The sequence below is a fragment of the Nyctibius grandis genome, chromosome 3 (genome assembly GCF_013368605.1).
Source record: "Nyctibius grandis isolate bNycGra1 chromosome 3, bNycGra1.pri, whole genome shotgun sequence".
Taxonomy (NCBI): domain Eukaryota; kingdom Metazoa; phylum Chordata; class Aves; order Nyctibiiformes; family Nyctibiidae; genus Nyctibius; species Nyctibius grandis.
The window spans coordinates 2,124,679-2,141,073 of NC_090660.1; the positions used below are offsets into that span (position 1 = coordinate 2,124,679).

A 16,395-nucleotide genomic window follows, 5' to 3' on the forward strand; every position below is an offset into this window, starting at 1 on the left:
TAGCCTTGAATACTACAGGCTGATATAGGATGTAAGACATCTGTATTGTGTAAATTCTGAGGGGCTTGTACTGATGTGCATAAAACCAAAAAATCTTTATGAATGTGAGTACACAATGTTCAGGTCTCTAATGCACATCGTGACATAGGTTATTCTTGGTACTTGTGTCATATATGCCAATGCTATTAATTGGAACGTGAGGAGATATGAGGACATAAGCTCAGAGGAGGTTCACCCAGATATTTTCAGTTTCAGTAAATTGCTACATAGGGAAAGCAAGCTGTCCTTGGGTGTTATTTATAAACTGTTGTTGGCTATCACAGGAATATGATGAACTCCAGATTTATCTTAGAGATATACTTAATTTGTAATGCATTTATGAAAATATTTTGTCTAATAGGGGTTCTCCTAATTTTTATTTTTAATGTCATAATAAAAAAGTGTAGTTCATAAATTAGATTCGGCCAGCTCAACATGAAAGAAAAGCTCCTTTAGTTCTTGATCAAAAATGCAGAACCTGTACTGAGTCTGACTGGAATGATTTTAATAAGAAACAAAAAAGATTCTTTGAGATGATATTTCAAAGCCCTCTCAAAGAAAAGAAATTTAATCGTTTCAAAGGTGAAAGTACATGGTAATTCCCATTTTCAGCTATCTTTGATAGAAAAGAAAGTGGCCAAATTCAAATCTTTGAAATCACATTTAGATAATATTTCAAACAATAAATATATGTTCTGCCATAACTTTGTTATTTGCTGTTTCACTTTTCCTTTTGTATTCCTTCCACTCTCCAGCAACAATGTAGCTGGAAAAGAAAGGCAGGTGGGTGGGAGAAAGGTGAACAACAGTTGCACAAATCCCTGTGAAGAAAAAACTTCTACAGCTTTTATGCTGAAGCCTGTTGTTTGTTTTGCTAATGCAGCATCAGTAATTTCCATCCCTAGCCAGCAGGCAATGTGACTGCACTTATCACACTGCTGGCAGCAGAAAGATAAAGAGCAACTCACTGGCATCCTTACTTCAACTTTAATCACTTGTGGGACAGGAGTCCTTGAGGCATGACACCACCTGCACGGCAGGAGGAGGTGTGACTTGGGATGTTCTTGTTTTGGCAGCTAAGTACCAGTCCTATGTAGCTTAGAACCCTAATTTATGATGGGTGAATGTATTCCACATTTATTGTGCTTTTTTACTGTTTGTAAGAGGGCTGCAGCAGAGCCTTGATGAATCCTCTTTTATGCAGTTGTGTATTCGGATATAAACTCTGTTAATCTGCTTAAGATAACAAGAATTAATTCCCAGGCAAGGACATGGTGCGTTGCTTGGGCAGCTCACAATTTATCTGCGTGTAGATCTTGATGCTCATTTAGGTTTTTCTTTCTGTCTTTGCATCTCGTTCTGACAGGTGTGTGCCCAATCACTGTGAGCATGGTGGCAAATGCACCCAGACGTGGGACAGCTTCAAGTGCACTTGCGATGCAGCTGGATACAGTGGCGCCACTTGTCATAACTGTAAGCCATCCTGCAGCTTCAAAATTGCAGTGGAGCAGGGAAAACACTGATGTCTTTTAGTTGAGATAGATAGAAAGTCAAAGTATTCCTCTCTGGTTGTTAAAGATCCTGAAACCTTTTGTGAAAGGAGGTGTTGGCTTAGTCATGCTCCACATTATAAACACATCCCTATGTAGATATAGCACTGGGCTGCACTGTGCAAGGGACCAAAGCAGTGCAACTGTCTTAGCTGGGTGTACTGGGCAAACACATTCTCAGTCACTGCACACCAGCACTTCAGATGGACACAGTGAATCTGCCCTAAACTGTTGGGGAGAGCTGCTGACCACTGCTAGAGAGACGCTCCTTCAGGTTGCTAATCCCAAGGAATGTTTTTATGCTGATTATTGGCCATTCTAAAATCAGATTATTTACTCTGTTGTTATGAGTTTCTCAAATAATATTTCCTATGAGCTCCACATGCTCTACACTGTTAAAGCACAGAAGGAGGAGGAAAAGGTACAGTTGCTCTTTTTATAAGTTCTGAACAATGTGTGCAGTCAGTGGCGTATGTCTTCTGTTCCTTCTATTGTACACTACAAGTGGGATTTTCACCTGCAAAGTGTACTCTAAAATATCTAGAAGATGCAGAAAACATATCCAGGCCTTACTTTTCTCCCTTATTTCTTCAACAAACAACCTCTTAATATTGAGGAGAGACTAAAAATGCTTCTGAACAGGTGAAAAGTTAAAACTGAAGCCAGGATTTATATAGATTGAAGTTTATATTACTTTACTATTTACTTTAACTACAGCTGTGTAAAATTTTGCCAAGATAATTGCAGATTTCTTTCATTTTTAACCAAAAAAACCCAAACCAATGAGAAAATTTTGACAATTCGTGGTTGTCTCAATTTCAACAAGAACCTATTCTATTTTTAAACATTGTATTAATCTAACAGGGAATGTGTTTTATATAATAATTATTAATACATATATATATACATTGAATGACAAAGTTCTCCACTATCTGTCTACTGAACTGGTAAAACTGAAAGAGTTAAATGGCAAATGAATGTTTATTGAAGAGAGATATTTAAAGTACCAGTGACTGGAGGAGAAATTTCCTGGGCAGCCCTTTTTTCCACCAAGAATGAATATGCCTAGTGATGGTGTGGTTGCATCTAATCTTGGGAAAGAAAACACGGGATTTACAGTGATGTGGTATTTCAGCGAAACAAAGAAAAAGAAATTTGTATGTTTTTCTGAAAGTATAGTACTTTTAGAGCTTTGGCTGATCTGTTACAGCCACTTGGAAAATATGATCACTACGCATGTGATTGATAGGCTGTTAAGATGTTTAACTGCAGGTATGGAAGCTCAGTTAAATAAGTATATTTTATCTAGTGAGCCTCTGAAATTAAGTATAATCTGTTCCAGGAAAATGGATCGTCCAGGATCCAGCAGCCAGGCAGAGGTGAGACTGCTGCAGCTATTCCCCCAGGTCCCACCAGCAGCGATGCCGTAAATGTATTCCCAGTAGGCATGCGCCCACAGAGCCCACATACACCTCATACACATGGCTGGCCATGCAGATCATAGACAGAGCGTGCCCAGAACACAGCACCAGCACCTGTCTGGCTGGGCAGGATGGATGCCCACTGTTGAGAATAGTGACCATCCATATCCACACGTGGTGGATCCCTCCCGTGACTCAGCTGAGGCACTCAGTCAGCCCAGGGGCTGGCCCTGGGTCCCAGACTCCGCAGTTGCTGGTGCCTGGACACTGGATGGCCCAGCAGGGTGTTATTTGGGCTCCCCCTCCTGCCATTGTCTGTGCTCATTTGTGGGTGTGCAGACAACCTTTTAAGACATAACCTAACAGAGTTTATCTTTCTTCTTGAGTCCCAAAGAGAAGTAGCAAGGACAAACAGATGGCATCACTTTTATGAAATCACATTTTTTACAAAGGAAAGAAATAGTAACCTGAGGAGCAGTGAACGTTTCTCTTAATAGGATTTTCACCTGCCTTTTATGGATAAAACAATGCAATAAGGCAAGTAAAAGGCACTGCTGGGCTGCAAAGGGGGATTTGGAGTGTACTGTCCCATCTTTAGCTATGGAGTGGATAAAGTGTGTGGGATTCCAGCTGTCCAGGTTATTTGAAGACGCATTGTTCAACCTTTACTTTTTTAATTCAGGCAAAGTTTCTAGCTTAGGTGGCTAAGCTTTTGTTTTGTTTCATTTTTCTGTTTAAAGAACATAATTTTAGTTTTTACCACGTGTCTTGCTATACTTTTAGAAGTCTTCTTTCTCACAAAATGAAGGTGAGCAAAGAGTTATTCACCTGACAGATATCCTGTCAGAATATGTGAAGTCTTATGCCTTTCTAGAGTATAGAATTTAATGGCACAAAAATGAGTGAAAACCAAAAATGATGGTGTCAAGCTATAGACTGAGACACCCTAAACTCTGCCTTTATTGAGCAGGCAATTGCTATCAGTATTTAGAATCATAGAATAGTTTTGGTTGGAAAGGACCTTTGAGGTCATCGAGTCCAACCATTAACCCAACACTACCCAAGTCCACCACTGAACATTAACCCTAAGCACCACATCTACTCATCTCTTAAATACCTCCAGAGATGGTGACTCCACCACTTCCCTGGGAAGATGCTGGGGGAGGAGGGAAATTGGAACAGTAACTGGTGTGTGGTGTAAAAATAGCTGAAAGCAATTTTAAACAGCGTTGGGAGTTGGATGAAAAGGCTGTAAGATTTAGCAGATGTCATGATTCTGTGGAGCAGGGAAGTGTTTAAGTGCAGATAGCACTTGTTCACTACCATTTGACTTAAATATAAGATTATTTTACTGAAGAAATGGTGTTATACTCTACAGTAAAATATGTGTTTCTTTTCTCAATGTATATTTGTAAGGTGGGTATAACAGGACATCTCTCAAAGAGGCTGGAGTCAAGACTACGTTAGTGGGGTTTGTAACTCCATAGCTGATGATTTTAATGAGTTTGAATTTTACTGAACTTAAAGGAACATGATAATTCTGTGTTACCAAACGTTTTTTTCCAGTGAATTCATTTTGCTTTGGTCAGGGAATTCAACACTTGCCTGAGCTTTTGACCTGAAACAAGGGAAGGCTTTTCAGCCTTGACTGAATTTCAGATCGTGGTTTTAGGTTCCTTTGAAGTTGAAATTCAAAGATAAACTCAAGGGATGAACTCCTTGAAGTGAAACAGAGAAAAATGTTTCCATTAAATCCTTGTGAATCAAAATGACTTTGTTTCACACAGGTCTGGTCATAATGTGTTTATAGTGTGATAGTGAAAACAACAGTTAATCTAGAGATGGAGAAATACATTTTCTAGGGCTGAGGCATAGTAGAAACCATAAACTGAAAATAAACAGCTACAGAAGGAGAAATTTCAAATGAATAAATCTGAAATAACAACTATAATTCTTATAATCTCTCCAACGTGTAAATCGGTTATGCACATTTGCCATTTTAAGATCATGAAATAATTTGCTTTTCAGAATAGGACATTGCCACAGGAAGGCTCTTGAGCTTTCAAAGACACACCAAAATCTCCAAGCTCTGTGTCCACTATCTTGTTATTTGTCAGAGGCTCGAGCTGCCATTCACAGAAAAAGGTGTCTCTACTCCACGATAAATCTCTCATTGCATGGTAAATACCCTAGAAATCTGCCAGATTTCTTTTGGCAAACAGATATATTCGGTGCCTGAGGGAATGCCGTGGCCTGGCAAATATCAGATTAGAGCATCAATTTTATCATTAGACAAGACTAAAAGATAAATTAGTGTATTTATTTAAAAATAACGATTTACAGTGATGAAACAGTTCCAAAATTATTTTAAAATTAATTAGGGTTATAATTAACAGTAAGTATCATCCTTACTAGCTTTATTGTATCAGCTATATTTTAGTCCCTGACTAATTAACCTTTATAGCCTACCAAAGGCTGACCTGCCATGCAGAGTTCTTAGAGCAATATTTTTCCAGTCTATTGGTAAATGCTGCCTGGAGCCTTTGAGAACAGGAGCTCATTTTCCTTATTACTTCACATCTCCATCACGATCTGCAGGTTAACACCGCTCTGCTACACCTTGCACAAGTTACACATCCAGTTTTAGGCTCTAAGGTTCTTCCTGCTGTTTAGAGCTTCTTTAAAACAGGGGTATAACTTTACAGATCACGTATCAGGATGAGTAATGATCGTTCAAGCTTCCTTGTCTCAGATTTTTCAAATACAGCTCAATGCATGTTTTCTCTAGAGTCTGCATGTAGGAGAAACACAATAAAGGATTTACTGACGGAGTTTACCATGACTATGGTGTATCTACCTACCACCTCCTGCACAAACTTCATTAGATTTAGGAAAAAGCCAGGAGAACCTAGTCTGATCGCATTTGCCTTCTCCTAATGATTTCTAGTCGCAAAAAAGTCCACTTTGCACTTAAAAGATTAATCTTAATTATATCCATTTTCACTCATATGAGAGACAAGTTCTGTTCTTTAATTTCACTTTCAAACAAACACTGTCCTTACTTTTACAGGTGTACAGCTCCCATTCCTGCAAGAATATTGACCAGGCAAGGGTTTGGTTATAAATCTCGAGTTATTCCATAGGAGAGACTAATATCCAGCTCACAATCTGTTGCATGTTAGTTCTGTAAAAGCAATAGGAGAAATACAGCCTTAAGTACTCGTGTCACTAGAAGAGGCATTAATTGCAACTCTGTTGAGAAAGAACATATATAATTTTTACATTTTTAGATTGTCAATGTGCAGTAAGTCTTTTTCAAAATGAGTATTTGAAACAATGCAGTGATTCTTGGTTTCAATATAACAGACCTCGACCTCTGAATTCTCTGGCTTTGCTTCTGCATAGATTCTTGTGAATAAATGTTACTCTGTATTTTGGAATGTGATTCAGAGTTAATGAGGAATAAAGCACTGCTCTTTTCTTGAAACGATAAATACATTAAATGTCACTGGAAGTCTAATGGGCATTGATGTTTTTTTCCAGGAGTATTGACCTTCTCTCTAAAATGAAATATTGCTTTAATAATGAGTTTAATAATATCTATTAACAAACTTTGAGAAAGAAAGATTTGTGTTACACGCATTGTAGAAGCCGTGATAATTTAGATTCCTGATTGTTGCCAAAATCAGTAATCAGAAACCCTAAATTAATCTGCGGAGGCTGTGATCTTCAGCAAGACCTCCATCAATTAGTTTGTAATAAGTGATTTTCCTGTATTTCCATAAATGAAGAATCACCTGAAACACTTGGCTTCCTACACTTAGAGTCTAAATAAGAAAGGATGGCATGGCAATAATATTTTCCTGTTAGCAATTTGGGAAATAATTCCATAACAAGAAAACAAATATATAATTTGTCAAAAATATACTCTGAACTTTACTTTAGGAAAAAAAGAAAAGAAAATGTACAGATGTCTAGTCATCCCAAACAAGCAAAGTATGGGTTTCCACTGGAGACTGGGAGAGTTCTGAGAACAACATGGTTATTCTTTGTGATCTCAAACAGATCTGTTAGAAAAGGCAGAGGCCTTGCACTTTCACAAGCATATTAATGCATTATTTGATCAGGAAAAAGAGTTCTTTTGAGAAGTCAGGGACTATGTGTATGGAAGCTAATAGTAAGGTGGTTGAGGTTCTCATGAATCAGGTTGTATAACTATGGACACATAAATGTGCTAATTATTCTCAAGAGAACGTACAGGCAGCCGGAGTGCCTCCAAGCAGCAGCAGAATAATGGTCTTCACTAGGTAATGTGAATGTGGAGTGTCATCACTGACAAAACACAGAAAAACCCCTCCAAAGTTTCTACAGTTGGACAAGGTGACAGCGGTGTGTATCAGGCTGGGTGCTGTTGAATGACATTTAAAGGACAATGCAACCGTCAGGCACAGTCAAGATGGGTTCACAAAGGGAAAGTCCTGTCTAACTGTTTGATATCCTCCTATGATAAGGTCGCTTGCCTGGTAGGTGAAGGGACTGTGGTGAATATAGTTTTTCTGGGTTTTAGTAGGGCTTCTGATACTGTCCCTCACAGCACCCTTCTGGACAAGTTGTCCATCTGAGAGATGAGCAGGCAGACGGTGTGCTGGGTGAAGAACTGGCTGAAGAGAAGTGTGCCTGGCAGCCAAGGGGGCAAACCGCATCCTGGGATGAACTAAATGCAGCAAAACCAACCAGTCCAAAGAGGTGATTATCCTGCTGTATTTAGCACTGGTGTGGCCTCACCTTGAGTATCCCATGCAGTTCTGGGCCCCACCATTTAAAAAGGTGTTAAGGTACTTGAATGCATCCTGAGGAGGGCACCAAAGCTGGGGAAGGGGTTGGCAGGCATGTCCTAGGAGGAGCGGCTGAGGAGTCGGGGTTTGTCTAGTTTGGAGAGAAGGAGGCTGAGGGGCGACCTCACTGCTCTCTGCAGCTTCCTGAGGAGGGGAAGTGGAGAGGGAGATGCTGATCTCTTCTCCCTGGTGCCCAGTGCCAGGACACGTGGGAATGGCTCCAAGCTGCGTCCGTCAGGGGAGGTTTGGACTTGACGTAAGGAAACATTTCTTTACCGAGAGGGTGGTCAAGCCCTGGAACAGGCTTCCTGGAGAGGTGCTCGATGCCCCACTCCCTGTCAGTGTTTAAGAGGCATTTGGCCAACGCCCTTAATGCCATGCTTTAACTTTTGGTCAGCCTGAGGTGGTCAGGCAGTTGGACTAGGTGATCATTGCTGGTCCCTTTCAACTCATCTGTTCTGTTGTGTTCTATTCTATTCTGATCTATTTTAAATCTATTCGAAAAATAAGGTAACAAAGAGTAATTCCCCTCCATAACTTCCACTGCAGCATGTTTGATCTTGCTTTAACTAGCAAAACCTCTGTTTAAGGAAACTTTAATATATTAAAGTATTTTTCCTCAGTTTATCACGCTCTTTGATGTTTAACTCTCAGGTCAGTGTGGAGAAGGCATGATAATCTGATGGTCAATACTACCAGCTGTAGACTAGAGTTGTTTCATCTGTGCTCAGAAGGACACTTGGGTTTATGTCAATGATGATTTGATGTTGGTAGCAACTGGTTTTGTGCTTCAAGTACAATATGCAACCTTCAACATAAAAAACAGAATAGGGTTTCCAGGGCCTGTACATAAAAGTTGACTCTATGTTGATATCACTCTGCCTTAAGAAAGAATAATCAAATAAAAATGTATCCAAGAGGATAAAATGGAAGAGAACTATTTTTCGTAGTACATTTTTAAGATAATGTTCCTGTCCTGTTCCTAAGAACTTTCCTTACACGTCAGCTGTAACTCAGAGGATCCTCCATGTCAGTGCAGTTCCTGACTTCTCCACTGCCTTTTTCATCTTGGCAGTTTATTTAAAGCCAACCATAGTAACAGTGCTCTTTGTGTGTGAGAGCAGGCATGCCTCCTGTGTAGAGTACAGGTTGAAACCCCTAACACATCTTACGTAGCTCACTAAACAGTCCGTGGTGAGGAATGGCTTTTGTCCTCTACCAGGCGAGACTCTGTTTGACCCAGTAACTTGGATAAGAAATGAAAGACTCTGCAACCCACCACAATACCTGGCATTCAGCTCTGCTCTCAGTAGTTGTTGAGAGCTCTCATTAACTTCTGTGGCACTTTTATTACAGCCAGGCTAATAACATTTAGTCCTGTCAGCACTAAGCCTCGTTAGGATTACGAGGAAAAGCAGATCTTTATTAAAACCACCAATTAAAATCTATTTTCAATCAGTAAATTAAGACCTATTGCTTCCCCCTTCTTTCTTTAGTTCCCTGTTCTTGTTACTTGGATGTTGGCAAGATAATGAGTGAACCTTATAAATTTGCATTTCATGTGCAAACTGTAGGAAAAAGCCTCTGTCAGAGAGTGACATGGAGGGTCACAGATATGATACCTTAAAAAATGCTTCCTAACTAGAGGTGTCTACGTCTCTGATTTGTGCATTTCTCTTCATAACTGTTACATTTCTTGCTATTGATTGCTTTCAGACTTCACATGCTCAAAGAGGTCCTTACAAGTTTTTAAAAACCACTCAGTTTAATTTCCTTTTTCCCAGTGAAATGCTATTACCTTTTTAAACAAATTTCTGATGTTATTTCTTGTGTAAAACATATAGTGAAATATTTAGGAAAGATTTATCATTTCTGTCATACCAGGCTATCAGACAAATTATGTGGGATTTTAATGTGAGTAAATAATGGTGATGATTTAATATAACTAAAAGGGGGAAATGCCTGGTATGACAGGGTTATGCACCCAGTACTAATAATGAAAGAACACTTTTCATTTTTGAAATTTAATTCTTAATTGTTAAAAGACAGGAGGGGGGGTAGACACAAGATACTATTTTTTTCAAATAGGTAGTAAATTTACTATATTTACAACTTTGATAATTTGAGCTAAGTTGGTGGACACATCATATCTGAGTGGGTTTAGTACTGTGTTCCCAGCCTGATCAACCCTTCAGTCCAAAACAAATTCTTTTCTCAGCGTTTCAATATTGCGTTGTCCTCGTGTGCGTGAGGGTTTACCAAATCCTTTCTACATCATCTTCTGACCTGAAGTGTATAAGCATATTTCTTACATGATTTTCTCCATTGTGAAGCTATGGAAGAACCGTGAATACTTTTGTGCTCAGGAACTGTATTATGTGAAACAATATTCTGTTCAAAAAGCAGGAAGAACGTTGCTTTTTAATATACTTCAAGTGGAAGACGCAGCCTAGTCAGAAGTGTCCTGCATTTTGAGACGGCTTAGCACAAAACTGTCTCCCCTTCAGTTGTCCTGTGGGAATTTGTCTGCAGGGCTGCGACAAACACTGTCACCTTGACATTTCTGAGTGTTTACCAGTGAAACGTGTTTTAGTCAGCAGCTCCTTGCATGAACAGATCTTGGATTCCAGAGTTAGACCTTCTGCAGAAGGCAGCATCATGATAGGTGCCACAGAGGGGGACCTGTACATATGCAAACATCTGATTTTAGCGAGATTGAGCACAGGTTCAGCAGCCCGTCTGACTGAATGATTTGCACAAGACTGCCAGATCTTGCACTGAATTCCCAGTAACAAACTGAGAATTTCCGTAAGTAAACTGGGCAACGTGTGAACATACTGGGCTTGAGTCTCTGTAGTGGAAAGCTGGCGTTTTAAGGCATGCAGGGGGGCTTTGCAATGCCCATTAGCCTTGTTCATGGAAGACATTGTTTGAATTATATGAAAGGAGGAAGGAGAAATAATCCAGAGACTCACAGCAAATACTGGAATGCCAAGCTTCTGAGTTTTGAAAACATGAAAGAGGAGCTTTCAGTGGGGCAAAATTTGAGTTGCTCCCATTCCCCCCATCCTCGTTGTGTTTGAGGTGGTTTGCCTCATTTGGAGGCCGGCCACTGTGGGATGCGCTGGTGGGGACGTGGAGCTCTGTAGGGAGGTGAACTGTGAAGTTACTTTGAGGAAAGTGAGTTTGAAGAAATAATAAGAGTGGTTTTGATGGAGCTGCTGGGTTTGAGGAGGCTGGAGCTGGGGAAAATATTTATGAACCTAACCCTGGGGGCAGGTGGAAGTGATGAGAAAAGGGTGATCAGCTTTGATAACACTGTTAGCACAGAGTAAGTTCTGTACTAGATGCTGTGAGAAAAGGGAGTGCAGTTCCTCATCCTCTTGCGAGCTGGGGTTTGGGTGTCCCTGATGAAAGCTGGGGGCTTTTGAATTGCTCCGTGACGACTCCTGCTTTGAGACTGTATTTGTGACCTCAGTGAAGTAAAGTAGATTCCAGGAAGTGAGTAATACTGCAGTCAAGCTCAGCAGTGTGGATGTGTGTCTGAGCAATGCTGATCTTGGAGAAACAGGGGGGAAAAAGTGAGCGAGAATTTCTGAAATCTCCAGGAAGAGGCTTTTGTCTCTCCAGCTCCTGGCGTTCTCTGAGGAGGCACTTCCAACACCTGATTGTTCTCAGGCAATGATGTCAGTACCAATTTGTTCTTCTCCTTTCTCTCATTCTGTATCTGAGCTAATCAAATTTAATCAAATTTGATTCATGCTCTGTAAAACCTCATTTCTGGGATGCTTGTCTCTTTGCTGTTGAGAATAGAGATTCTCAAGTCCTGTTTATACAGAAACTATTTTTGTTTACAGAAGTTTATTAAAATGATCATACAATCAATATGCTAGCTTCCTAAAGAGGCTCATTTCTTTTCCAATAATCCTTTTCAAAGGAAATGTCATCATAATTTGTAATAGTCTTTGTGGATTCATCTTCTATTATTTATTACATGTTTCCAAAGGACTTAACATAATGCATTTCTTTTCTAAGGTTGCAAACTATTATTAAATTACCTCTTTTTTTATTAAAATATCATTTTAAAATGAGAGTGAAGTTGTGTGGTTTAGTCTTAGATCTTCATGTCATTTTTCAGGTGAAACATAAAAGCCCCAAATTGCTGCATTTTTGAGCTGTTCCTGCAAGACTGGGAAAATAAAAGCTTTGTACTCTGTTAATATTTTTTTGAGTTTTGGGATGTTGCAGTTTTTTAGGTTTGGACTCTAATATTTATTTTAAAAAAATCAGCTTGTTCTTAGTTTCAGTGCCACAAACTCTAGTTACTTCTGCTACTACTAATTTATTGTCTGCTGAGCTGCGAACTGCTCTGCACCAGGTGTTTATGAAATGCAGAATGTGTAATAAATTGGAAGCAACTTGCATTTTTATTATAAGTAAATGGATGGAATCTGTGTTCAGGACAGAAAGGGCTGCAGTTCCAAAATGAGCAATAGCATCAGTACTGTTTGGTGAAGGTTAAGTGGAGAAAATGAGCATTAGGATGCAAAGCAGAATATGAGTACTCAACCAGCAGTAATTATGTTGGAATTAAAAAATCAGCTGGAAATGACTCTATCAGATGAGGTGTGAGAGAGAGAGTGTAAGGGCTGAAATTGGGCTTCAGGTTTTAGCTGTTTGTACCGTTGGGGGTAGCTCTAAATTAGAATGAAGTGTCCTGAGTTTTTAAGCTAAATTTCTACTAGGTGGGGGAGATATGTTTGGGGTCCGGTGGAATAACAATATGAAGTCAGGGTCTAATTCAGAACATTTTCAATCCCTTAATTCAATGACCTACTTCACACGTTTAAAACTAACCAAGCAACGTGCCTGAATTGCAGCCTGCTTTTGGGAAAGCTTAGATATTAGATAAGTTTTTGGCAGGCAACTGTAACCTGTGCTCTGTTGTTACTCAGAATGTACAACCAAATATTGTTTCCCCGGGACAGTTAAAAGGGAACATATAATTAAGAACAGGTAACTTTAAAACAACTCATGTATGCTGTAAAATCAAAGTCAGAACTAATCACAGCCTGAAAAGGACTCTGCATGTAAAGACTTCAAAATTAATTAGCTTTTTCTTAAACTTTTCCATTAAGACAATCTAGCATATTGCTTACTTCTCTGTTAAAACACTTTAATTGCAAAAAAAGCATTAAGGAGCTGATATTAAAATCCCATTGACAGCCATTAGAAAGAAAAAGCACATTTTGAAGTCACTCTGTAATTTCTCAGACATGTGAGAGAATGAAGTTAGTGCAAAGATCAGCTGTAAAGATGCACAGTAGTCAAAGTAATAAGAACTTCATATATATATGCAGACGTTTTTATCTCTCCACATGTAATTTTTTTAAAAAGATTTTTTTAAAAATTCAAAATAGGGGAACATACTGTTTTTAATTATGTTTGCCATTAAAAGGGCTTTATGTACCAGTGGATAACCAGGCATTATCTGGAGTTTGTAGCATTCCTGTGTACATTACCACAGAGAAGTGGACAATATATATTCCAGATGGTATTTTTTTGGTACAGCTTGGTTCTTGTTTATGGCTGCTACCTTTCTCAAACATCATTATATTCATTTTTACAGTATACTCACGCTTCTTTACAGTGGAAGTTTTTAGCAGCTCTACATGCCTGCCTTAGAAATCAATTGTCCACACTGACCCTTTGCACTCAGGGGCAAGAGCTGTGATTTTTTAAGCATGTTGATGTAGTTTGTAGTTCCTCATTTTCTCAGTAGAAGTCTTTGCTGTACTACTTACATGTACTTATGTGCTTGGCTGCACATCTAGCACTATTCATTTTATTTTACTGGAACCATGCAGTCTTTCTTTGAATCTCATCTTGCATGTTTTTAAGCACATGTAGTATCTATATGTAGCTTTTACATTATCACATCCATATTCCCTAATCACTTGTTTAGAAAACTTTAGATTAAGTTTTCTTGTGGCTGTTGTAGCTCCATTTTACATGATATGTTTTCAATAATGCTTTTAGGTTCAGAAGGAACTAGCAGATCTCTAAAACACAGAGGAAAACATAACGTGCAGTTTGTCACTATTTTTGTTTTATATCTGCCACTGATACTTAATTTCTCAGATTCATGCTCAGGCTAACAGCTACATGAACTTGTGTGCCTTTCTGAAATTCTTAACTCTGCCTCTCCTTTTCAAACCTTCTTCTGCTTTCCCCATTTTCATGTTTCTCAGTTTCTTTGTGGTTTCCTATTGACCTCAACAGTTTGTTTCCTCCTTTTATCATTCCTTCTCTAACAACCTGCTCTGATTTTTTTTTCTCTTCACCTAGTCTTTGTATTTGTTTTCTTCCAGCAGTTTGGATGGCCATCATCAAACACATTCTGCAGATTAGAAAGCTCTGCTGGACAGAAGCTGGGAGGTTCAGTCAGGTCTTGATCACTTGACCTACGTGTCAGGCAGTGCTTTACTGATGACAGAGAAGAGAGATGTGTTGAATATCAGTGTAGCTGAGTATGACCCACAGATTCAGAGCTCTGTAAGAAGTTAATTGCAACAATAAATAAAAGGGGAGATGGCTACAGGAGATAAGTCCTGTATTCTGACTTTCTGTTACAAGAAAACATATCGTGCCAGATTCAACAACCAAAAGAGGTGATGCTGCTGCAGCTTGACGACCCCAGATCCTACCAATAGCAAGGCTGAAGATGTATTCCCAGCAAGCACATGCACACAAAGCACAATATACACACTACATATATACATGGCCGACCACAGACCACAGACACTCAGTGTACTCACACAAATAGCACCAACGGCCTCGCCCTGCTTCCCACTCTGGATGAGCAGGATGGAGGACCACTAGAAGGAGGAGATGTACATATGTACAGGGGAATCCCTCCAGTGGCAGGGCTCAGGCACTCTGGCCTCGCATCCCTGTCTCCCCCGTTTCTGTCACCTGGACGTACAACTCCTGAGGCAGCAATTCCACTCCAGTTACTGGTACAGACGGTTGCATGCACACGCACCCAGAGCTGGCCAGGACTTTCCAGGTCCCCACGGCTGACCCCCTGCGCTCTCACCCCTAGAGACACCCATGTGCTCTCACACCCTTAAGAGACCAACTTGCCCCCCTTGCTCGTAGGCCACTTCACCTCCTGGCTGGGCAGTCCAGCTTGATCTTCGCTAGCCATCACACCCACCTGCACTTGCTCCAGTGGCTGGCACCATGGCCACAGGGGCCCTCCACTCTGTGGTCTGACCCTGGCTGCTGCCACCCCCACCCCCTTACATACCCATGCACACATGATAGAGAGCCCCTTGCCCAGGAGAGAATTAGAAAGGAATTTAATAAGAAGGCAGGACAGACCATACTCATGAGATGCAGGGCACAACCAGGCAAGCGTGCTGACCAGACCACTGTTTACACTTAGCCCTCTTTTTTTCCGTACATTTTCCTCCCCCAAATCACCTAACCTTCTCCCTTTTCCTGCCTTTGGTTATACCCCCAAACATCCCCTAAGTCCCGTGCGATCCTGAGCTATGTTTCCTATGCATCCCATAATGTGTCCTACCCTTAGGCAGCAACCTCCTTAGGCTGAAAGGTGTTGGGGAGAACTTCTCCGAGTGGCTCATGGTGATGGGCTCCATGCCCACACACTGGGGCTGAGGCTGTGCTGGGACAGCCCCAGACAAATCGTTTGTTGTTTGGGAGGTTTTGATTTGAGTCCCTCTCTGGGCTTGTGCAGATGGGCTGATGGCTTCTGTGATGGACTTGGGAGCAGCCTGGAAGGGTAATATTAATATTGGGGCTTCTCCCTTGCCATTGCATCTCTGAGCTCCTCTGTGGGTGTCCAGATGGGCTTTTTTCACAGAACTTGTCACTTTCCCCATATTTTCATCCCCTCAGTAAATAGTCTAAATGAATACTGTACAGTGCTGCTATTGAAACAGAGACCAGTGAGAGAGAGTGCATGCCAGCCAGGGCAACCTCCTAGGTACTCGTCTAACGTGTTCCTAATTTCACAGCTCATCCATTATGTGAAAAAGATGTGAACATGATTTCCAGTAAGTTGCCAGCACACAGTCATTCCCAATTGAAAGCATTGGAGAGAAAACGTGAAAAAAGGGGACATGGAGCAGATGTTTCTGCTGATATTTTTATGGCAGTTAAAAAAGTTGAATTCTGTTGGCACTGTGAGTTGCTTAGTGATTAATGGAAATGACAAAGATGATGCATTGCTTCTAAATTGGTGTCATGTTGATAGAGGACGTTTTGATAGAGATAATGTAAATGCTGATCTGAGCATTTGTTTTCGTAATGTGTTCTTTTCTGTCGATGGAAATAAGTGCTCAGCTCCTCTGGAAAACCCACTGTTCATGTAGATGTCTGTGAGTCTCTGTGTATAGCAATTGTTCTGTAAGCAAGCCACTGTTTGTTGGTGTGTTTTGTTTTTTTCCAAGCATATATTTTCCCTCTGTACTCGGCACTGGTGAGGCCCCACCTTGAACCTTGAATCCTGTGTCCAGTTCT

The 16,395-nt window shown here is 40.3% G+C and overlaps 1 protein-coding gene across 1 annotated transcript in view; it reads left to right on the forward strand.

Annotated features, from left to right (window-relative positions):
• The window catches only part of CNTNAP2 (contactin associated protein 2), a 974,788-nt gene that overhangs the window by 647,951 nt on the left and 310,442 nt on the right, over positions 1-16,395 (forward strand). Inside the window, exon 11 of the mRNA XM_068395817.1 lies at positions 1,406-1,512. Within this exon, the coding sequence (XP_068251918.1) occupies positions 1,406-1,512 (107 nt within the window). The remainder of the gene's footprint in view (positions 1-1,405; positions 1,513-16,395) is intronic.